Genomic DNA, 26,364 nt, shown 5'->3' with positions numbered 1-26,364 from the left:
TTATTTAAATAATACAATTATAGTTTTTCTTTTTAACAACAACAACAATAGCAGTATATTTACCAAAAGTTTAGATGTACTACATAAACTTATTTTATAAAACTTGTTTTCACCTTAAATTTAAGGTTAAAAAATATACACACAACCTATATAATGGATGGTTCACTCTCTCATAGCCTAGCTAAAATAAGGAGAGCGACCGTAGTACGAATATATCATATAGTTTTGTAGTATGCCAATAACTTATTAAATAAGTTAAGTTAACATAATAACTAGTTATTGTCATACATCAAAACTATATGATGATTCCATACTATATTAACTTATGGTACAAATCTATGCTATACTATCTATACTATATTATACAAAAATATATACAATAATATTATTGAAGTATATACTTTAACTTGCATAACTAGCATAAAGAGAGAGCGTCTCTCTCACTCTCTCTGTGTTAGAGAGACTCTCTCTCACACTCTCTCATATCTAGGCTATGAGAGAGTGAACCATCCATTATATAGATTGTGTGTATATTTTTTTAACCTTATATTTAAGGTGAAAAAATATTTGTGCTAACATAGATACAATATTCACAAAAATATGTAATCAGTTCATTAGTTTTTCAGATATCTATTTTTTTAAATTTATAAATGTGAACAAGACTATTTAAAAGTATAATAATGCTAAAGTTATCTCTGAGTAATCAGGCTATTGAAGTAAAAAAGTATTATAACCTAAATACTAAACTTACTTTGAATAACGATGCTATGTTTTTCAAAAATTTCAGTTATTCAAAGGTATTAACAATATTAAGATTATTTTGAATAATAATGCTCTGTTATTAGTTATTTCAATTATCAGGAGATATTAATATCTATGGATAATTTAAATTATTAAAAAAAAGAGCATTGTTTTTTAAAGCCTAATTTCTTGGTAAAAAATATTGTTATTTGCAAATAATAATTATATTCTGTAATAGTTTAAACTGTTTTGGTAGATCTTTTTTTTTGTATTTCTATATGAAATCTCATTGTTGTTTTTGTTATTGCAAAGAGCACAAAAAAAGTTCCTTGATCCACCAGTTAGTCCAAATGGAGTAATAGCACTTTTCACAATTCAGTAGAACTATTAACTGTTGCATTGGAAAATAGTATTACAACTCTTGAGATGAGAGCATATTGTTCACACTGGTTGTAGCTATTAGATTGTACTGTATTTGGTGTCTTGAAAACCTACTGCAATACTTGTTGTTGTGATTTAATCAATACTTGCTCAGTCAAAGAGTCAAACTTTTTTATACTGCACGTACCTGATTCACAGAATTAACTTTACACTATCCATCAAATATAAAAATCATGTTTTTATTCGTGCAAATATGGTACCATAAATTCTCAATCTGAAATATCACTGAAAAAAACTTACAAAAAAGAAGTGGGTTTTAATTCAAACTCAACTTTTATTAAATAATACAATTGAAACATTTTCCATAACATATTATGAAAAATACAATGTATTTTTCATAATATGTTATTGAAAAGTTGTTGAACTTTTGCTTATGTTATCAAAATGTTTCTTATATTTCTGACAATAGAAAGTTTGTTTATAAATGGTTTCAAATATACTAGAATGCAATCAAATGTATTTCTTGAATTTATTGAAGCAATTTCTTTATTTAATGAAACCGTCATTCCCTATTGTAAATAAAAGTGTTTTCGATTCAAGTCAATAATATGATAAAACAAGATCACTGAAAAGAAAATTTAATTATTATCATGATTTTTTCTTATACCCAAGGGTATGAGAAGTAAGTATGAAAACAAGAATTAAAAAAAAACACTTTAGTTTAGCACTTCATTTTTTTATGAACGTGAAATTTTATGCTAAACTAAAGTATTTTGTTTTAACATCCTGAAGCAATGCAAGACCAGTAGCATGATCTGATCAGGTGTGAACCCAGACCTTTTTTGGTACTATAGGACTGGTATAGGCGCCAAAATAATGCCTCAAAATATTAACCTCATGTTGTTTTTCTTTTTCTTTTTATATTAAAAATATAAAAAATGGTTCTTTTAAATGCTAGTTTTCTGTATATTTTAGCTAGTTTATTTAGCCAGTAATGTTTACAAATAAGGTTCGCGGCAGGTTTAGAGTTAGTGTTAAATAAAACCAATGGGCATTCACTGATGACCTCATTCAGGAAGCCGAATTATTATCTTATATAAGCCCAGGATAATACAGTTTATATTACCCATTTGGATTTGAATAAATATGCCCGAATTACTTCTTAATGAGTGCTTGTAATGTTTATATTTAAAATAATAGATGTGTAGCATTTTTTTAATGATCGATATCTCATTTAAAAAGCCAACTTTGTATATGTAACATTTTAAACAATATCTCCCCGCCTTATTTGTGACGTGACATTATTTTTAAACAAATATATCTTTGAGTTTGCACTTTTATGCTAAAGGTTTACTGTTCCGCTGTGATTAGAATTTATATTTTAAAAATTTTGTCATGTCACACTGTGGCTAACCACCCCCTCTCCCATGTGATATTTGGTGACATTTCAAACACCTCCACCCTATATAAGAATGTCAAGTATTATTTGAATAGCCCCTATATGGTTTTGCTTCATTTTTAAATATAGCAACAACAACAATAAAATAATTGTAGTAAATTTATGCCCTGACTCTAAAAAAGAAACATTCACTGTTTGGTCACATTGCCCTGTGTGTCTTAATAAAAAAACAATTAGTAATACTAACTACTTCCTTTATACAAATAGTTATAAAATGTTTGCCTTAAATTTTGCGTAAGTTTTTGCCTAAGTTTTGCGTAACTCATGCGCAACCTTAACTTTACGCAAATGCTGCGAAAAAGTTGTGAATGCCAAATAGTTACGCAAAAAATATTTTGCGTAAGTTTTTCGTAACTTTTGCTCAGCTACGCAAGAGTTACGCAAAAGTTGTGAATCCGCACCCAGATTTTACTCGAAAAACTAAAATATTATTGATTATGTCATGAATACCATTAATGGTTTACCAGTTACTTAACTAATCGAAAACAGTTTATAATATCTTTAAACTACGGTTTTCAGACAAAAAAAACATAAAATATTAAGTCGAGTTCCAGAAGGCTCCATCTTAGGTTCTCTACTTTTTTAAAATCTATGTCAACAATCCATATAGAGCATCACATACTAGATCTACTATCATGTTTGTAGACAACATCACTTTATTTTATTATCACAGTAACTTTATCTCTCTATTTCAAGTAGCAAACAAAGGACTAGAACGAATATAAAACTGGCTTAACGCAAACAGCCTATCTTTAAATACTATCAGTATTTAAACTAAGTTTTCCTTACTCCATTCTAAACGAAAATTTCAATATATTCCTACATCCTTACCAATGCTATACATAAATAACATCAAAATCGAGCGCTCGTTCATAAAAAATTACTTGGTGTTTTAATAGATGAAAACTTATCCTGGAGAGATCATATTAAATATACTCGCAATAAAATCTTGAGAAATATAGGTATTTTGTATAAAACCCTTCGAATCTGACGTCAAAATGACGGTTTTTGTCAAATCTCAGACAAATCTACACTAACTCAGCTATATTTTGTATTCGTCAATAGTTACTTATCTTGTGGCAATACTGTTTGTACAAACAAATCTAAACTCGAACATCTCATCAAGCAACAGAATCATGCAGCAAGAATTATTTATTTTCAAAACCACTTCACAAATGCTAAACCTTTTTTAAAAAGCAGGCTCTTAATATATACAAATAAACATATTCCAAGTCACACCTTTCCGTATATCAAAACCTACAAGATTCTCCATTTCTTATCGTAGCCCTATGCAGTGGAACCAAGACTGAGTTTAAAAAGAACATAATTGTACTTACTGCCAATCAAAATTCTTTACTTGATTTTTGTAACAATGCACTTTTATCCTCTTTTTTATTATCAAAAGATGATAGGATTTTTTCTTCTTTAGGTTCTCCAGTCTTGTAACTACTATATATGATGAAATGTATTTGTATTTAATATTTTAAAATATTTTATGAATATGTCAGCTTGAATTGTAAATGGTTGCTGAAAAAAATAAATAAGGGACTGTCTAGTAACATAATAGGGGTAAGGGAGAGTCTTAAATTTTTTGAAAATTTCTTATCACGAACCTTTTTTACATATTTTAAATGCTTTTTATAATCATTTCAAATGAGCACACAAGAAATAAAGACAGATTTCTTTTTTTTTATAAAAAACATTCTATAAGTTAAGATTTCCATTAAAGGTTGCTAAATTTTCAGAGAAATGAGCAAAATCCTCTGAGTGCATTCCAATAACAGTGCATAAATCAATAATGTTATTAATCAACATCTTTTTATCTTTTAACACTTGAAAAAGATTTCCAAAATGTTCTTCACATATAGTTAAATTATAAAAAATATCATGAAAAGGTTCAAGATACACCATTAAATAAATATGGTTAAGTTCTGCTTCTTCATTAGTATCATATTCTGTTAGCTTTTCGTTCAAAATATCAATTAAAAAAACCAAAAGATTATAGTTTTCATTAATAGTTGATAAAACTGCTTTAGCATTGCCAGATAACAAACAACTAAGAACTGAATAAAAGGATTGCAAACATTGGTCTTTTACTCTAGGGTTATTTCCAGAAAGCAAATGAGCAAAAATAGAACATAAAAATACAACTAAGGAATCGTGTTTTAAAAGTTCACAAACACAAGAAACAGTAGTTGTAAACGATTGGAGTATATGTAACAAGTTTGAAATGGGTTCTTGCATGCTGTGTTCATTTAAAATATAGTATACATCCAGTAAACAATTTAAAATTTCTTTACAATGTAACTCCATGAGCTTATCAGAATTATCAAATATTAAATCTAATATTTCTACAATATTCATCACTATGTTAACATTCAAAGAATTTTGAAGGATACGAATTAACTGATCGACTGGATGTGGCTCCAAGCTTGAGGTCTCAAATGATTTAATTAATTTTTCTAAACAGACTTCATGTGACATTAAAACACAAAGTAACCGTGTTAACTCAACTAAACTTAAGGAGTCAGTAAGACTGAGATATTCCAGTAGAGTATCACAAAATGTTTCATCAGATATCATACCTAAAGCAACTTTTTCAACGCATGCCATATTGCCTAGAACTCCAAAACATATTTCTAAAAGACGAGGAGATTGAGTTTTATCTAAAACATACATAAGTATAGCTTGACCATCATTTTCATAAAGAAAGGTAGAGACATCACTGTTTGCACTAATATCCCAAAGTTCACAAATCTCATCTTCAAATGTACCAAGAAGTTCTTTTAAATTATCATTATTTGATTCATTGCATAACCTTTGTTCTGAATTAGATTCTAAAAAATTTTGTTTTAGTTTTAACTGGGTGTCATAAATTTCTTCCTCTTTTAGTGAAAACAATTTAAATATAACATTTAACACCCACTTTTTGCTGAATAATGATTCTCCTATGTAATCAGCTTTCAACTTCGCTTTTTCTTCATCTGTCAATGGAGGTGGCGAAGGATTTCGTAATAGCTCATTGTCAGACATTGATCTAAAATAGTTTAAAAATAAACAATCAATAAATTGTAATGAAAAATACAAATACTATTACTATTTAGTATTTATGGTAAATACTATTTATAATATGGCATAGTATGTATAGAAACTCAACATGCACAGATAAAAAGAATCTTTGTATAAGTTATTACACTTGATAACAACTGAAATGATAAAATTGCTAAATAACTTCAAATTGTGTTAGTTTGGTACTGGAATGCATAAATTTTGTTTATGTATTCCAGTACCAAACAAATTCAAGACATATATACAGAAAATAATATATATATACAGAAAATACCAATATATACCAGAAAATAATAACATATATACAGAAAATAATACCAATTTAAATTAATCCTGTAAAACTATAACTTTTCAAAAATTTAGTTTTACAGGACTTTATGATTAAAATAGCATTTACACTTATGAGAACTGATCTAATTATTTCCCATAAATCCTACTAACTTATTTATGCTAAAAAATGTGAACATTTTTTAGTTTTAATAAAGCAAAACATATCACAAAAATAAAAATCAGCTTATTTTAGATGCTTTTAAAAACTCTTAATAAAGAAATTAAATAAGATTTATTAAAATTTGATTTTGAAGGAAGGTTTATACATCTAAACAGATTTATAAAGCTTAATTTTCAAGGTTTAATACAAATAAACAATTTGAAGAAACATAAACTAATATAAAGTAACGAAGTTACTTTATAATAGTTAACAATAAGTTATATAATAATTAGTAACTAGTTATAAATAAATAGTTAACTTATTGTAACTGATTATTGTAACTAATAATTAGCTACAATAGTCAGTTACAATAAGTTAACTATTGCAATTGATTGTAATAGTTAACTTATTGTAGTAAATTTGGTATCAATAAAACTGGTACTTAATTAAAAATAAGTATTATTAAATTATTAAGATAGTATGTACAAAGTACAGTCAAGTAATATTGCTTTTAATTTTGGATTAGTAATTAATTACTAACCATACTTAAACAACTATCGGCCGAACTTGATTTATACTGTTACAAAAAAAAAAAAAAAATACTATAACTTACTAAATATAACTATATTAAATGAAAAATTAAAATTAATATTTATCATATTTATTTTTTGTTAGATGTGGTTTCAGATTATTATGATTTATTATTTAATTCGAGCGCATTTATTAAAACAGTGCCGGCAACCGGAAAATTAGATCGTAAAGACTAGGCACAAAGGTATAAAGATTACTTATTGCATCAACGCATGCGCTTTGTTCTTCAAACTTGTGTCAGCTTTTCTTTAGTCTTCTGAGCAAGCGAGCAGATCGTTGAAGGGTGTAGGTTGTGTCTTATCTTTAGCTTAAGCAACTAAATAATGTTTTCCTGTTCCAAAAACGCTTTACCAGTTTTAAGAAATGTGGTGAGTTTTACTTTCTTAGGATTTTGTTTTAACTTTTTAATTTTAAAAATCAAGTTGGTCTAAACTTGATTGGCCTATATATTCATTTTTAACTGGGACTATAAAATTTATATAAATACTAATATTTCTTGATTTATAGTAAATGATAATTAGTTGTTAATAATTGACATTTGATAAATAAAATTTGATATCAAAGTTGTTGTGCTATAGACTACTCTTTAGTATTATTAAGCAGAACCAATATTATTGCAAGTTGATAAATGCTTTTCTAAACTTCTAAGAAAGTATTTATAGTTTACTATGAATTTATACATCCAGTCGACGTGACGTCATCCGTATTAAAAAGTATTGTTTTAAAATTAACCATCTTGAATTAGGGGAAAACAAACTTAAAAATAAGTTGTGGTTTGTTGAGTTATTATTTTAGAAAAATCCTTAAAAGTTGTTGTGCAGTAGGTTGCATTAACAAAATAAACAAAAAAATTAAAACTTAAACATCCTAAAGATGGTTGAATACAATAAGTTGTGCTGTAGATAGTAGTGCATGTAGCAAACAATGGTTTTCTAAAGTCTTGTAATGTTTATGTTTGTTCAACACACTTTATTACTGGTGGGTTACTTATTTTTTGCATCTTAATTTAGTATTGGTAAATAAATATCAAAATATCAGTACTTTATATACCTTAAAATATTCAAAAATAATATGTAGACAGCGATATAAGGCGTCATTTTAATTAAACAGATCTAAAAGTATGTAAAAATAAAGTAAAATCACCTCTAAGACTTATATTTTGCAGACATTCGCTATTTCTTTTGATTAACTATTCGCTGTTTCTTTTGATTAACTTTTAAAGTAATTGTAGGACATAAAGTTAATGTCAGTAATGTTTTCTGGACTTTGCGTTTAAGAAAGAATAATTTGTTTTCCCCCAATTCAATATGGTTACACTTGATTTCATGATATAATCACATGATTCCGACTGGATGGATTGTAATTGCTTATTAAAATAGGGAAGGGGAGTGAAAGTTGTGAAAAATGTGTTTATTAGTCAGTGATTATAATGATGTTTCAATTTTGACTTTAGTGCTAATGATATATTTTATTTACTCTTAAATTCTGTATTATTTTTTTAAGTATCGATTTATATTTATATATTTATGTACTGAGTTATTTCATTGCTGATGTGTGTGATAATAATATAAACAATTTTTATTAAGTAAAAAAGGTGAAAAACATGCTTGAAATCTTTCTTCAATTTTCAAACGAGTTTTGAATTGGCATATTTCAAGGGCTAAATTTTACGCATAAGTAAACTATGCAAAATTTATATTTTTTTAAAATAAGAATGTAAAAGTTTTAAGATGCAACCTTGCATGACAGTATTTTTAATTGACTAACACTATTTGTTTTTTAAGTAGTTTTATAACTATATTTTTAATTGACTTTTAGTCTGATTTATGCTTATACTTTTTGTTTAACAATATTGTTTCAGATAAATAAAATACACTTGATAACTTCAAAATATTGATTAATCTGAACAAATAACTCGTTGCCATTGTACAATAGTTATCCTGTCTATGTGCACTGCACCATGGAAGCCTATGCACAATATTAACTTCCTATAAAAGAGGGTTTTTGACTGCCCTAAAAAAATCTAGAGTTTAAAGAAGATTTTTTCATGAGTTTTTTTTCCTGCTTGTTTTAGGATGATTATTCATAAATTGATTTTAGAGAATTGAATATAGTTTGATTTTACACGTTGATTATACATAAATTGATTTTAGAAAATTGAACATAAATTGGTTTTTCACATAGACTTATTTTTTAATATTGCTTATAAACAGTTAGTCTATTTTGTTTTGTATTTAAGTGTAGCAATCAAGTAATACTAGATAAATCCGTTAAAAACAATCTAATATTAAATAAATTTCTATTCAGATTTGTGTCTCTCTTAGTTGTCAATTTATTATGGAGTTATATATTTTTGATATTAATACAAAAAATAATTATAGAGATGTGATTATATCATTTTCACCATCTTTAGACGAGTGTGGGACTTTGAATATAGGTGTTAAAAAAATCTAACCTTGAGTACATGAACTCACCCTACATTATATATTCTAATATATACTAAGTCTTAAAAAGAATAAAATAAACTGAGATTAAATACAAAACTTGTATTTTATATAAAATATGATTAATGAAACTAAACTAAACATTAAGTGTTAAAAAAGTGAAGGCATAGGTTTAAACTTCCTTGAAATATTTTTAAAAACTCATAAAAAGCAAACTTTTCTATCAAAGGAAAAAATTTATTTTTTATGAGTGCGTTTTTTTATTTTTATTATGTATATATGTTATATGTATAATTATTTTTAGGCTCGTGTAGCATTAAGACCACAAAGTAGTATACTTGCAAGGACTCCAATGGTTCAATCACAGGTTTTCTATTTTTTTTAATCATACTATTAAAAATTATTTCAAGTTTAAGTTGATGACTTTTAAATAGTTTTTGTTTAATATTTATGTTGGTTAGTAATGTTGTTTTTTTGTTTTTGTATTTTAGCATTTAAATCATTAAGCATTTCATGATTTTGCTTATGAATTTCTTTTTTAATTTTTAACAGTGGATTATTGTTTAATAATTTAAATAATAAAAGTTTCTATCATTTCAGGCTTTAGTTCCTCTGACTCAATCTATTCATACTACATCTGCTGTCCGTGATATAGAACAAGCTGCTAAATTTATTGGAGCTGGTGCTGCAACCGTAGGATGTGCCGGTAAACTTTTACAATTTATTTGCAATTATTAACTTCAAGTTGTTTTAATATGCTTTGCGCTTGTTTAATGAGATGTACACTACATACATGTACTTTGTGTACATGTATGTAGTGTACAGTAACTCAGATTTGATCAGTAGAGTGTGCAGTATCTCAGCTTTTTTATTTTTATTTTTGTTTTATCTTAATAGTACTTTTGATGATTTATTTAGGATCTGGAGCTGGTATCGGAACAGTATTTGGAAGCTTGATTATCGGTTATGCACGAAATCCATCTTTAAAACCTCAACTGTTTTCTTATGCTATTTTGGGATTTGCTTTATCTGAAGCTATGGGACTTTTCTCCCTTATGATGTCATTTTTAATACTTTTTGGGCTGTAGGCACAAAAGACCCTAAAATCTAAAAAATTGTAGTCACGTGACAGTAGAAGTGTTTTAGAAGTATTTTTCTTTTATTTATTATTTCTCGACAAATTTGTTCCCCATCCTAAAGTTTCTAAGATGCTGCTGTTTAGCTGTTTTTAAATAAGTTCTTCTGTCTGTAATGTCTTCGTACCGGTGCGTATTGCCGTCTTCAGGTGCACTGTGGCGTGCGATTTATAGTTTGAGTGGATGCTTCAAAAGGTCTGGATAAGAGATCTTTCTGAGTTAATTCAAGTAGACTAATCCTAAAAGTGTAGTCTATTTAATATTTTTAACGCCACGACTGATACTCGCACGTCCACGACATTGCATTCTCAAAAAGTCCGAACTTAACTTTAATGCGATTAATTCAAATAATGGATTAGAAAAAAGCGTGATTTGTGAAAAGAACCTTTTATTTGGTATTTACTGTATTTAAGTCAGGTCACGAAATCAATGGAAGTATGGTTTTTGATTTTCATCAATTATCGATTATTACTTGAATAAGAATAAATAAGATAAATCAGCTCAAAACTTCTGACAACGCCAAGTGGAAGGGTTTAAAATGTGAGTGTTATAAAATATTTAAAAGGAATATCCTGCATTTAAGCGTCATAGAAAGTTTTAAGAAAATAAAAACATAATCCACGTTGCGTCTTGATCATAAAATCCAATTCAGAGTGTGATGCGTCATGCCTTAAAAAATAATTTTAAGAGTATTTAAATTAGGAATAGAAAAAATGTCCTCTGCAAAAGTTCTCAATGTTAATTTGTGGCTGTTTAAAGTATAAATTTGATTGATTACATAAAATTACATTTAGTATATATAATTTATACTATTGCTCTCCTGAAAAATAATCCATTTGTAACATAAAGTTTTTATTCCAAAGAATTTTATTATCACTGCGTGTCTTAAATGAGTCGTTTTAGGAAAGAGTTTTCTATACATGCGACTAATCAATAAAAATAAAGTATCCATAAAAGCTGTGCGCTGTGCTTGCTGCCAAGCATTGTTACAGTTGATGCTGGTGCATCGTGGTTTACATTCCACAATCGCATATTGGTTTAATATCTATAAATATCGAAAAAGATTTAAACGTAGAACTTACGATTAGAGATTTTAAGGCTTTTGCTTTAATGGAACCAATATATGAAATAGATTCATTGCGCTTAGCTGTAAGACGTAAAAAAATTGAATATGATTATGATGAGTTTGCGAGATGCATATAGCTATAATAAAAGCTATAATCTAGTTTAAAAGCAAAAGATGGATATCTAGTTTAAAAGCATATCTATGCGTATCTAGTTTTTACATATCAATGCGTATCTAGTTTAAAAGCAAAGAAGCATATAGCTATATAAAAAGCTATAATCTAGTTTAAAAGCAAAAAAGTTGGGTCGAAAAAAAGATGTTTGGTTGTTGCTTGTGTCAAAAAGGCATGTAAATATTAAAGAAGTTTGTTAGCCTGCCATAGTTATATTTCATTGCTATAGCACAACATACTTTGTTGTATACACTTATCTAACTTTTTTCTTCAACTTTAAGTTTTACCATTGCTGGATCACCAGGAAGAATTACTAAATCTCAAAAAAAATTCAATTTATAGAAAATAATATTTAACAGAAAGTTATAAATTATTATAAATAAAAAATTTTATTATTACTATACTTTTTTGGCTAACGGGAAATTACAGAAAGTAATTATTAAATAAATTACTTTGGAATGGGGATAATCTATTTTGGTCATTTGTTTTAACAATTTTTTAAAAGGTATTTATTTTCGTGCCTACATTTAGAAATTAATTCAGATTTTTTATTTAATAAATTTTTCTGATTTAAATGAGTAATTATTTCAAATTTTTCTTGCAAACATAGCATACATTTTTTGGAAATGTTATTATAGGCAGAGGCAGAGGTAGATTTTAGAATATTAATAGAATATTACATTGTAAATTAAATTTTTTTTTTCTTTTTTTTTTTCTTCCCAAATAAATTTTGACAGCATAGTCTCTTTTGAATATTTTTTGTGTTTAAACAATTGTTTGTGGTTGGCATAACGTTTTTTCCATTCCCCCTCGGTTAAGCCAATAGATTATTTATCAGGGTTATTTTGTGTGGAAACAATGCACTTGTAAATTACATTTTTCGAAAAGCATTTTCCATTTAGAGGGCGATTGGGATTTAAAATAGGATAAAAAATGGGATTAAAAAAATTTAGAGGGCAAATGGGATTTAAAAGAAAAAAATAATACATATATATATACTTAAACAATTTTAAAATGTATTCTGCAAAATAGAGTTCAATGTTCTTAAAAAAACAGAGCAATTATAAAGTAGTAGAAAATCACTTTAAAAAATTTATTTTTCATTTAACACTGTGTTTCATCAATAAAGACTCATCAGAAAAGATTTCTGATGAGTCTTTATTGATGAAACACAGTGTTAAATAAAATAAAAAAATTGTTAGGTGATTTTCTACTATATATATATATATATATATATATATATATATATATATATATATATATATATATATATATATATATATATATATATATATATATATATATATATATATATATACACACACACATATATATATATTAAAATTTAATAAGCTCATTTTTACAAAAAAAATCATTTTAATCATATCTTTTAAATTCCTTTGACTTTTATAACCCCAAAAAAACGCAATATCTGGCAAAAAAGACGTAGTATCATTCTTAAATGACGTAATTAGCAGCCGTGGCGCAATGGTAGCGCGCTTGCCTCAGAAATATAAGATTCTTGGTTCAAACCCCACCTCGGGGCAAGTTTTGCGTCACCGGTTAGGAAGGAGATAAGCATTTAATGGGAACTTCCCATTAAATGCTTATCTGCGATAAGACCGTAAGGACTTCTTGGGGCACTTAAATTAAAAAAAAACCTGACAAAAAAAGAAGTAATATCTGTCTTAAATGACGTAATATCTGACAAAAAAAAGACGTAATATCTGTAAATGTAATAGTAGGATTTTATATCTGACAAAAAAAAGACGTAATATCTGTAAATGTAATAGTAGGATTTTATAATATAATGAGACAAGTCCTGTGAGGGTATAGTGTAATCTATTTTCATATTAAATATCGGATGTTCCATGAATGTATACTGTTAAAAGTTGTTCCAGAAATGTTAAAAGGTGTGCGCATTTTCAAAAAGTGATTGCTAATATAATATACCATATTTTTAAATTTCATTATTGACGCAGTATCGAGTATTGAATACTTAATAAGACATTTTCGATTAAATTGAATTACTCCTAATATATACCGAGTAACAAATTTTTTAAAAACTAAAAATATATTTGGTCATATATTAACATGAATAATTATTAAAATAATTAAAAATAATTTGCTATAAAATAATTTGCTATACAACTTTATTAGTAAATTACAATACAAATAATACAAAAGTCATTATATTACAGGTATATATACCAGAATTTCATTACAAATTTAAGTCCAGAGTTCATTTTCGCTTATATTACATGTACAGTCAAAGTTAATCAACAGTTTTGTATTCGACTAAATAAGAGTACATTATAATATTTCCAGGATTTATTTTTGGATTTGGATCCGTTCCGTTAAAAAGACCAAAATAGCGTATGTTATTTGTTTCACCTAATCGAACTTGAGATGTTATATCTTCCACCCACGGGCTGACATTTTCCCCATCACACCAACCATCCCGTCCGTATAACCAAGTACCATGCTCATTAGGCTCTGAACCGTCAGATACTCTATCAGCACACCCTGTTGCAGTACCAGCAGTATCAAAAATGCGTGTATTTTTGTGTCTGTTATTCACTAAAAAGTGGTGCGAGGTAACGCAAAACTCAGCGCAATTATTATTATCGCTTCCATGACCAGTAATGACAGCATATATTTTGACTTTAGTGGTTAGAGGTGATATTGTAAAATTCATTGCACGTTTTCCTCTTTTGCTATAATTGCTATCAAATCGACCTCCTCGAAACAATGGTGTTATTTTAAATGGAGATTCAGTTGGACCTAATTTAAAATATTAAAAACGTCATGTTAAAAATAAATTGCGATTTTAGGTTAACTGCTTAGTTTTTAATATTTGCAAATACATCAATACATTTCAAAATAACAATAACAATAACGGGAAAAAAAGTTTACAATTAAATATATTACTCAAAACTACGAAAAATATTTAATAAGTAAATATACAATTTAATTACTCTTTTCATGTTAGTTTAGTTTTGATTTCAGATATTAAATAGTAAAAATAAATAGAAAAACCTTTAATTTTATCAGCCAGCCTGATAGTTAAAGATGGTTTCCAAGGCATTGCCCATGGAACAGTCTTCATAGTAAAGGTGCACTTCTCTGAATTAAAAAGTGGTATTAGCGGGCGAATATTTGTCAACCATCTTCCGATGCGCCTGAATATAAAAAACTCTTTTTTAAACTTTTTTAATTTAATAGAAACTATTTTAAATAAATTATTCTTTACAGAAATCAATTAAATCAATTATTCTTTAGAGAAAATAAGTTTTTTTTTAATAAAAATTATTTCGTATTTACCAGCAAGGACTTTGTGAAAATCTGGAGATTTTTCGGAATTCATAGATCTGGACACTTTTAAATCTCAAAAATGTTTACTTGCATTCTTTTCTATTCTACTGCAATGCAAAACAATTTTCAATTGTTTTTGAGTGTATATTTGAAAATATGAGAAAACTTTCGAAATAATAACTCTAAATTTTACTAAATAATTGGAAAAAAAAAATCCTGTCAAGTACTAAACTGTCATTAACGTTATCTGTCAACAGATATAAATTTTTTGATGGAAGCAAAACAAAACAATCAAAGAATTGTCAACATATTCTCAATTACTAAAAATCATTACTTCCGCCATTTCTTTTCCAGAAGCATGGAAATGAATGAAAAAGGAAAAGAAAGACTCATCTCACGATTAATGCTAAAGCAAATATAGATTCCAAACATTTCATGTAAGCATCATCAATTCAGCAACTTTAAACCTTCTGATAACGGGTCTTCTTAAAATCTATCCCATTCAAGTCAAATCTGCTTGTTTCTATACCTTACATCTACCTTCTTCAATTAACTGACTGACATTTATTTTCCAAATTTTGGTTCCAGATAAAAAGTAGATAAGTTTATTATTTATTAGCCAAAGCTAAATCTTTTGTATTCGATTAAAAACACTTAAAGGAAAAAACTGTATTTAAAAACTTATTAAATTTTTTTTTTCAAAAAAATATTTAAATTTACATAGTAATACAAATATAATTATTAATATAAATCAATAAAGTTTTTATACTAAAATTTCTTCTTTTTGAGACTGAAAATTCTCACTCTCATTTCAAATTTAATAATCACACATTTCATTTCTTTTTAAAGGCATATTTACTACTTTATTCAAAGTTTGGTGGTGATGTTAGAACAACAAAACTACCAAATTACTAAAAAAAAAATAGCAACAGCTGTAGAATTGCATCATGGAACCATGCCAACGACAAAAACCTCATAAATTCAAAATCAATCTGTAGAATCTAATAACATTAGTGATTTTAATTTCCTTTAAAAGACTCATGAGGCAAAAACAAAAATTATTATTTAAAAAAAAAAAACTATTTCAAAAGAAAATTTATTGAATCGTTTTTTTCTAATTTTGAAATTCAGTAAGAAGTATTTTAATTATTTATAAATAAAATTAATTTAGATAAAATATAAGAAGCATTGGCTAGAAACATTAAACAACTGTTGTTTCTCAGAAATAAAGATTATTTTTGATATTATGTCATGTTTTGGACATTGTCAAACGTTCTGCAGTTATTGTTACTGTTTGTACGAATTAAAGCGTTAAATATTAAATAATAAAAACAAATATTAATTATAATAATTAAAATATTTACCTTCTAAATGGGGTAATCCACCTTCCGATTTCTTTCCCACAGAGTTCGCTTGTGTTATTACAGCAAATGAACAACTGAACAGTATGATCCCAATGCGGACAGGTATAGTCTGATGTTCCAGGACAACCAAGCGCCATATCCAAGTAGACATGTTGATACTTTTGAAGTTCTGAAATAAATAGTAACATTGAAAAATCCTTTTTTTAGGTGTACTTGTTAAAGTTTGGCTTTAAAAAAAATAAATTCATAATGATATAAAATTTTAATTACTTTAAATATGTTATATAATTAGTACATAAATTATACATAATTAATAAGGAAAAAAAAAAAGAATAAGATATTTTTTTTAACGAGATCTTCTACATACATATCCATGTCTTTTACATACTTCCCCAAAATGTTTATTAACATATTAAATTTAACTGAAAAACAAAATTTAAGGAAAAAAGTTGAAAACTAAAAAAACAATACGTACCATCTAAGGATGGCACTTTTATAGATTTAACAACCCCTTTGTTTCCTTGCATGATAGTTGCATTAAAAACAGGCAAAACCACTGCATTCATTGAAGAAATGTTATGAAGTAGATTTGTTTTGTAATTTAGCCTTTAAAAAGTTTTTAAAAAATTAACCATATATATATATATATATATATATATATATATATATATATATATATATATATATATATATATATATATATATATACACACACACACATACGTACATACATACATATATATATATATATATATACATATATATATATATATATATATATATATATATATATATATATATATATATATATATATATATATATATATATATACACACACACACACATACGTACATAAATACATACATATACATATATATATATATACATATATATATATATATATATATATATATATATATATATATATATATATATATATATATATATATATATATATATATATATATATACACAAATATATATATATATACACAAATATATATATATATATATATATATATGTATACATATATATAAATATAAATACATATATATATATATATATATATATATATATATATATACATACATATACAGCCCTCAGAATTAGGGTCGGCATTAAACCTAAAAGTATTTTTATTTTTTATGGTAAAACCTTAGTTTCAACATTTTTTTTTTGCCAACCTGATGCCGAACTCTAACAAATTAAGGTTGGCAAACTAAAATTAGTATGAAGTCCATATAAATACAAGTTAACATTAAATAACCCATGCTCTATCATGTTTATATTGAGGAATATAAAAATAGTTCTATATACATCTTGTAAATGTTATCTAAACCGATGAGTGAGAGCTCCTCTATGTTGACCCAGGTAAGCTGCACAAAGCAGCTGGTCAAGAAAGCCATGATACAAATTCTTTTAAGAAATGTACAGAAGGTGAATCAACTGCTTCCTGTGAAAGAGTATTCCGGTGTTTTGTTACTCTACTTGTAAAAAAATTTTCTTGTTCAATGCAACCTTTGACTAGTTGAGGCAAAAGTATATATATACATATATATATATATATATATATATATATATATATATATATATATATATATATATATATATATATATATATATATATATATATATATATATATATATATATATATATATATATATATATAAATATATATATATATATATATATATATACACACCCAAACATATATTTTTAATTTTATGGAGAAACAAAATCTGATAATATTTTAAATTAGAAAAACATTTGCTTAGGTCATTAACCTTCTTTATGAAAGTATAAACGGTTTTTGTTTTCTTTTAAACAGAATAACAAGGTTATTGAAAAAAACCCTCAGAATTAACAAGTACAATATTGTTCATACAATAATAAGATTTTTAAACAACAAAACAAAGATTTATAAAAAATTTATTCAACTCAATATGTATAACAATGTGGAACAAGGATTCAGCAATAGCTTGTCCAAGAAAAGAAAATATATATATGTATATATATAACTATATATATAGGGGCTATTCTAGACTGTTTTCGAAAGCTTCGACTGTATTTGGGTGCTGCCCAAATTAAAATTTGATGACCTTTTTTTTTAAAAATGTTTTCTACGTCAAATATTGTTTTTTTTGTGAAAAAATGGTGATTTTCCACAAAATTTCGCTAAGGTGAGAGTGGGTACCCCTGTCCAATTTTTTTTCCTAGAATACTACTAAAAGTTGCAGAATTTTAATTCAAATGTGGCTTTAAAATTTAAATAAAAAAATTCCTTAGGTGATTTCACTTTTATACTTCACTAAAATTTTGACTTGGTTTCTCAAAAAAACCCAGTTTTTATTCAAACATTAATAAGCTTTTTTTTACTTTATTCAATAAATATCAGTTGGGATATAAATGTTAATTAAAACTTATTTTGGTATGAATATATTTTCTTTAAGAACTTGTATAAAATTTCAAAGGAATATTCTTATTTAACTTTATTTTAAAATTAGACTTTGAATTTAAATTTTATTATGTATGTTAATTTAAAACTAAAATAATGTATTGTCAGCTAGTGTTTTTAAAATTTAATAATTGAATTTCTTTTGGCGTATTTGCAATAGCCATAATAAAATCTAGGTTTTAATAGAACAATAAATAATAATGTAATAAGTTCTTTTAGATGCCAGTATGCTCATATTTTCTTTTGGGTCAATGCACAAGTAATAATTTAGTTGTTTTTAAGTTTAATCTATACCAGTTTAATATTGGTGCACTTCATTGATCAATTCAATATCAGTTGCAATCAACAAATTTTTTTTAATATGTATATATATAAATCTAACATTTTTGCTTAGTGTACAAAAAAACACATTGGAATGTGAAGAGTTTTTGCATAGAAATAGATAGATACATAGTACATCGATAGAGCATTTGCAGCAAAATAATGTCATGAAAGTAAAATTGCATCAGAATAAGAAGAGTTTGAACTGTATATGTGTATATACAAGACTCTTCCTACCCTCACCCTCAAATAAATTAGGAGTTTTTATAAGATTTTTCTACCTTCTAGGTAAGTTGCATTTTGACCACAACTAATGAGTCTTACCAGCATTAATTATTTCTTTCAATTTCAATTATAAAATATCATTTACCATTTGGCTTGGTAAGCTAAGAAAATCATTGATGGATAAAGCAGCCAACCGACTTCTTGTAAATCTCCTTGTTCATCAATTGCAACAAAAAAGTTTCTAGATGGAGTGTGTTGAAATCGAACAAAAATATCTTCTGATTTTGCAAGTAACTTCATAAGCTTTTCTCCTGTTTCAAATGGCACCATTGTTCCAGGTGTATGCATCTCTTCTTCACATTCGCTTCCTTCACAAATCATATCAACTAGTGATTCATCCTCAGTTGAGTATACAATAACTCCAATTGCACCAGCTTGCTGGGCATTGAACATCTATTAATAAGATATTAACAATAAACGTCATAAAGGGATTATTAAGTAAAAAGTAAGAACAAAAATTTTGATTAAAAAAAAAATAAATGTTAATCTAGCCAAAACTTTAATGAAAGATTACATACAAAAATTTTACTTAATCATTTAAAAATTTTCACTTTATCTTTTTAAAACATAAAAAATAGTATGTCATAAAAAAGTAGATGAAATGTCAGACATACTTGCTTGAAGTTTAATTATAAGATTTATATTAAAGTTGTTAAAATTGACAAAAAAAAAGTTTTATCATTACTTAATAGCATTATCTTTTATAAAAAAAAAAACGATTCAAGTAAATATTTGCAGTGGATAGCCTACGGAAAGTCGATAGTCAAAAAAAAAATTCTTATCCTACCAAAAGTCCGCTTTTATTGGCTAAAAATGTGACACGCGTCAAAAACGATTTTATAAACCAATAAAATGCGAGTAAATAATTATAATAGTTGGTAGCCCAAAATAAAATTCTATTAAAAGTCAGTTTTTATTAGCTAAAAGTGTTAAAAACAAGTATTATAACAGTAATATAAATAGTATATTATAACAGTAGTATATATAACATATAAAAGTAGCATATATAATATATAACAGTAGTATATATAACATATAACAGTAGTATATATTTAAAAAATACTAGCCATTGTAATAGCCATTTTTGCGAACTACTTAGTTTGTTTTGAAATGTGACATTTTTAGCCAATAAAATGGTCTTTCGGTAGAATAAGATTTTTTTTTTAACTTAATTTCAGTAGGCTATCCACGGTGGTAAATATTACACTGAAACATTCTGCTGTTAAATATTTGATTTTACATTTTGTTTTCATAGGATAATACTATACTACTGAATATTTGATGCAGATGTCTTTAAAAAATAATGCTTGAGTTGATGTTGTTTTTGTTTCAAAAAAATGTTAAAACTTCTTTAAATTTCTTTAAAATTCAATTAAGGTTAGTTTTGTTTCAATAACTTTGTTTATATTTCATATGGCTCATAAAGCTAAATTTCATTAAAATATTTAAAAGCATTGCTTCAACTCTCTTTAAATTTGAATTTAAAAAATATCATTGTAGAAACCAGTCCAAATAATGTAAGTTTAAGCTAAAGCAAAAAACACACGACAAGCCTTCTTGGGAAGCGCATGGGGTCACACGCCTTGTTCGTCCACATTTAAAATAATTTTTTTAGACAAACTGACCATGGTAGTTTGCATCTTTTAACTAATAAAGCGTTTCAATTATTTGCGGCAAAAAGCTAAACTAATCTACTAAGAAAAAAAAATCAATCCTAAAAAAAGAAAACAAAATTTAACAAAGTATCAAGATTAATTAAATAAACTAGAAAATTTAATAATTAAAATAAAAAGTAAATAAAATAAAAAATTTTTTTTATAAAACTTTTATACAACTTATGTACTCTTTTTTTTTTCTTTTATAATGATTTAACAACAATTAAAAGTTTTGATATGCAATTTATTCAAGATTTTAGTCAGTCCATATAATTAAGGAACTACTTTACTATGTATGCTAGAACTACGAGAAATTTTATTAATTTTTTTCCTTATGTTTATTCGTCTCAATACTTATATAATAAGAAAATAAAATAATAAATTGTTATTTATTTGTATAATATATTATTCGATTAATAAACTTGGTAATGACGGAATTAGTTAAATAAAAGAATAACATGGTTTCTTTAATAAATGTATTTACCGCATTTGATGCATGTCTGGAATTGTTTCTTTTATAATGTCCAATTTCCAATGTTAATACGAATTACTAGAGACAATGAACATAATTGCTCTGTTTAAAAAAATGTATTTAAAAACTTAAAAAAAAGTTTTAAATAGGCTCCTAAACATTTCGTTAAAAAAAGTTCAGTAAATTAACAATGCACTAACCCACAAGCTTTTGGAGCATCGTCAATAACAATAGTTCATCAGGAAATAAACTATTGGGTTTAAATGCACAATTTGGATAACCTTACAAAAGTGCAGACTATTTCAATGGGGGTATTGAAAATAACCAAACATTTTTTATTTAAATTATTAAGTACTAATAACTTAATACTTTTTTACATTTTTAAACATTTTTTTTTTTTTACAAATAAATAGCCATTAGTTTTCTCACTTTCCTGTGCATTAATAAAAACAGTGAAGTTTAGCAAAAACATTTGAAAAACAAATTTAAAAATTGTCCGTGTTTCTAGCGCAAATTATTAAGTATTTCCTTAATATACTGACTGAAAAAAGTTGCAAAAAAATTGTATATCAAAAAATATTTTTATCTTTTTTATATATTCTATCTACTTTTTTCCTCGACTTGCATTAATTTTGATAGTGGAAAATAACAAACGCCCTAAAAATAAGAAAACAAAAACAGTAAAATATTTTGATATATTTTTTTGACAACAATTTTCTTTTTTTAATATTCAATTTTTTTTAGCTTATTTTATTAGGATTTCCTATTTCGTATAGTCTTAGGTTCTTTTCTTTGAATATTGCTGTTTTATTCTTTCTAATAACTTATAGCTTTATTTTGCCGCAAATTCTTAAAACGCTTACTATATAAAAACATGGTCATGTTGTCTAAAAAATTACTTTAAATATGGACAAACAAGGCGTGCAACCATATTTGCTTCTCAGGAAGGTTTGTATGAATTTCAGTCAAAATAAAGAAAAGATTTTATTAACAAGAGCTATTTTTAGAACTGTTAAAGAGCTCATTATTTTTGAATTGCTCTTTAATGATTTTATTACCAACTTAAACATTTAATTTTATTTTTGGAATGTAAAATAATTTAAGATGTTTAATACAAAATGTTTTGTAGTAAACATTTTAAATTATTTTACGATCTGTAATAGTAAAATCTATAACCTATTTTACAATAATTCTTGAATTAAACAAAACTGATCAATTTGAATAAATATTTTGTTAAAAATTAAACTATTTTGCTATAAGTATAGACTATTTATATAACTCTAATATTTAATTACATTAATTTTAACAACTTAATTTCTCAAAACAATTGTAAGTGCTTTACTTTATAGATTTTAATTGTTTGACAACTTTTACTTAGAAATCACTCAGGGTTATTATCTCATTGAGACCAAAATGGCTATTACAGTTAAGAAAGGCATAATTTAATATAATAATGTTAATAATAATGTAATATAGGATTTTATCAGAAAATTAGTCAAATTATTTTAAATTGTGACAATTTTACATTGGTAATGACTCACCATTTTTGTTAAACAACTATGTGCAGACAATAGCCTGCAATTAGTTTTTGGAACTTGGTTACTAGGGATAGTGTCTTGGTTAAGTTTAAGGACTTTTTCATAACATTGTATACAATGAAAGTTATTCAAAAATTTTTTGAAGATTATTTACCCACCTGCTGTAGCAACTAATAAACATCAGACAACATTAATTTTGTAAGGACATTCTAGTTGTCAGTAATGTTTTGAATTTTCTAACGTTAAAATCTTAAATTGACAATTTACATAACATTTAATTTTTTTTTAACTTAAAATTAATTATTATTAACTTATAATTATATTTAACTGTTTTACAACCTTCTATCAACCATACAACTCAAAAACATAAGTCTTAATAAATAAGGTGTGCATAATATGAGACATGGTGAAGAACTCAGTACTTCTTGATTCCAAAGTAAGTGCTCTACCACTATACCATCTTAGCCTATACTTTTTAACACCTCATTTAAATCACTTACATTAAGCAAAATACAAATTAAAATTATTCTAAAAATATAATAATAGTCTATAAATATTTTTTAAACATTTTTTGACTAACATCTTTTATAATTGTAATATATTATCTACCTTTTTAAAATAGCTGCATTTACCCCCTCGAGACACCAGTGCAACTTTATTTGTAAAATCTTCAACATTTGCTGAACACCCGTTACCAAAATATGCAACTTTTGATTTTGGGTGCTTAGTTTTTAAAGTATATGGAGATGGTAACCAATCATAACGACCATCCAATCTTTTGCTCACAAATTGAACATCTCCATCTAAAGAATATTATACATATATACATACATACATATATGGAAAAAATTTATGGAAAAAATTTTTGGTTAAGTGATTTTCTACTAATATACATACATATATATATATATATATATATATATATATATATATATATATATATATATATATATATATATATATGTATATATATATATATATATGTATATTAGTAGAAAATCATCTAAAGAATATTATACATATATACATACATACATATATGGAAAAAATTTTTAGTTAAGTGATTTTCTACTAATATACATACATACATACATACATATATATATATATATATATATATATATATATATATATATATATATATATATATATATATATATATATACACATACAAATTTACATACATATATATACAAACATATATACATATATATACATACATACATATATATATATACACACACACACACACACACACACACACAGACACACACACACACACACACACACACACACACACACACACACACACACACACACACACTAAATGTGTGTTTATACCTGAATTTATAGTGTATAAACACGCATAATAAACAAACTAAAACAGCCTGCTGCCAGGGGCTTTAGTACATATATCGACTATCTTATAGCCTACTGTTATTTTAAAATGTTTTTGATTTTAGGGAATACAACACTAAATCTAAAACAAAGTTGATATATAATTATAAAGGTGTTGTAAGTGTAAAAATTTTTTTTTTACAAAGATAAAAAAAATTTTCAGTCTGTAAAAAATCTACATAACTTGAAATTTCTTAAACTTTATTTTAACAGCTCCTTGCATCATGGTTTGTCTGTTGCAGATTGAACTTTTTTTAAGTATCTTTTTCTTTTGATCATATATTCTTTTTGATGCCTATTATACTATGACTTCTGACACATCTGTTGCCAACATCTTATTTTTGAGTATCGGTAATAGTATTATACTTTTAATTTGTAATTCGCAAATATAGTTTTGAGTATCAATAATACCATGTTTGTGATACTTGACACTTCTGTTCTTCTTTACACTATACACTTTCTCCATTTTTCACCATTTTAGAAAGCTTATTTTAACAAAACCTCCATCTGATATTTTAATCCTTTGACTAATTTTCATGTTTATGTCTAACTCATATTTATTCAAAGATGATGTTTATGTTTATTTTGGCTTTTTTACACCCAGATAATATTAATATTTAATATTTTTACACCAGCTAATCCCAACATTATTTTTACAACCAACTACTACTAGTAATTAGTATTTTTGCACCCAGCTAATATTAGTATTAGGTATTTTTATACCCAACTAATATTAGTAATTGGTATTTTTACACCCAGCTAATATCTAAGATTATTAAGAGCCTGTCAGGTCAGGCCTACTGTTATATCTAAGATTTTGAAGTTTTTGTCAGTTAAGGTGTATAATCATCATGATCACCCTGCTACTGTAACATGTATTCTAGTGCAACTTGCTCCATGTCCTGCTGCTTTGTAGGATTCGTTTTCTTAGAAAAAGCTGGAAGAAACGTACTTCCTGTCATCAATACTATGTAATATCTGTCATGCCTATAGTTACATATACATTTTTTTTTAATATTATTGGTGGTATCTTAATTACATTGTTCACCCTTAAGTTAACTTATGTAAGTTTGTAATCTGCCTGAACCTGATGCGTAGTGTTTGTTTACCCAAAATTTACTATATGTATGTTTAAGTTCTGTCAATACTTCTGACGTCGTGTTTACTCATCCATAGGTTACTTTATGTACGTTTGTGTCTGCTCAAATCTCTGATGCAGCATGAGCTCAGTAACCAACTAGTGACTCCAACTGTAAAACCTACGCTTACCTTAGCCTATACTATTCAGTTAGATGTAATGTCTTGTCTAATGCATTTCCAAAATATCCTCATCAATGTTTTAAAGTACTTCTTACAGGAAACTTCTTTTAACTACTCAAAGTCAGGTTAAGTTCAGGATCATCAATATAACCCAGTACTGCCTGCCCTATGCCCTACTGCTAAAAAGTGACCGGGGTCCCGGCCTTGGCTATAAATGAGACTTTTTTCAAACCCCACCCAGGCTCTGGCCCTGGCAAAATTGTAAGAATTAGCAGGGGTTGATAGCCGGGCTAGTAAAAAATTTATATTACTTTATATATTATAATTTTATATTTGAATCTACTATTTGTGAAATACTGGCATACATTTATATATTTTTAAACTCTTATTTACTTCCAATAAGAATTACTAGCTTTTAGCCCTATCTTCTATTTTAAAGTAACTCATTACTTAATAGTGGTTGCAAGCAACCACTATTAAGTAATGAATTACTTTAAAATAGAAGATAGGGCTAAAAGCTAGTAAATGGTTAACTGAAGACTTAAAAAGTTGTAGGCAAATGTCTTACAAATAGTCCTGCAATAATCTTACAAAATTGTTACTAAAATATTTTATCTGCATTAGATGGAGGCAGCAAAGCAAGGGTTATTGATCTTGACAAATCTTAAGCTTTTTAGTAAGTTTAGCACGCTGGTCTTCTCCATAAGTTTGGCATGCTGGTCTTCTCCATAAGTTTGGCATGCTGGTCCTCTCTATAACTTTGTTTCATATAGTGTATCTGGGAAAATTTATAAGATTATCAAATAATT

At 26.2% G+C, this 26,364-nt stretch overlaps 3 protein-coding genes across 3 annotated transcripts in view; 1 reads left to right on the top strand and 2 right to left on the bottom strand.

Moving 5' to 3' along the window:
• Positions 1-4,250: 4,250 nt before the first annotated feature.
• Positions 4,251-6,831, bottom strand: LOC100214804 (protein saal1). Its single transcript, XM_065811034.1, has 2 exons — positions 6,694-6,831; positions 4,251-5,618 (listed from the first exon to the last, which is right to left on the bottom strand). The coding sequence occupies exon 2, from the start codon at positions 5,612-5,614 to the stop codon at positions 4,286-4,288; it is 1,329 nt and encodes a 442-aa protein (XP_065667106.1). The 5' UTR covers positions 5,615-5,618; positions 6,694-6,831; the 3' UTR covers positions 4,251-4,285.
• Positions 6,832-6,876: 45 nt separating this feature from the next.
• On the top strand, positions 6,877-10,266 carry LOC124813648 (uncharacterized). The gene is made up of 4 exons (XM_065811035.1): positions 6,877-7,039; positions 9,420-9,482; positions 9,716-9,821; positions 10,034-10,266. The coding sequence occupies exons 1-4, from the start codon at positions 6,995-6,997 to the stop codon at positions 10,201-10,203; spliced, it is 384 nt and encodes a 127-aa protein (XP_065667107.1). The 5' UTR covers positions 6,877-6,994; the 3' UTR covers positions 10,204-10,266.
• Positions 10,267-13,499: 3,233 nt separating this feature from the next.
• Positions 13,500-26,364, bottom strand: part of LOC100204111 (uncharacterized) — a 17,647-nt gene continuing 4,782 nt past the window's right edge. The window contains exons 4-9 of the mRNA XM_065811032.1: positions 23,507-23,700; positions 19,318-19,625; positions 16,644-16,774; positions 16,169-16,337; positions 14,529-14,671; positions 13,500-14,273 (exon numbers count right to left, since the gene is read on the bottom strand). Coding sequence (XP_065667104.1) covers positions 13,765-14,273; positions 14,529-14,671; positions 16,169-16,337; positions 16,644-16,774; positions 19,318-19,625; positions 23,507-23,700 — 1,454 coding nt within the window. The 3' untranslated portion in view covers positions 13,500-13,764. The remainder of the gene's footprint in view (positions 14,274-14,528; positions 14,672-16,168; positions 16,338-16,643; positions 16,775-19,317; positions 19,626-23,506; positions 23,701-26,364) is intronic.

This window comes from Hydra vulgaris, chromosome 11, assembly GCF_038396675.1.
Source record: "Hydra vulgaris chromosome 11, alternate assembly HydraT2T_AEP".
NCBI lineage: Eukaryota > Metazoa > Cnidaria > Hydrozoa > Anthoathecata > Hydridae > Hydra > Hydra vulgaris.
The sequence above is the reverse complement of the archived record's forward strand: the minus strand, read 5'-3'. Positions and strand labels throughout refer to the sequence as shown.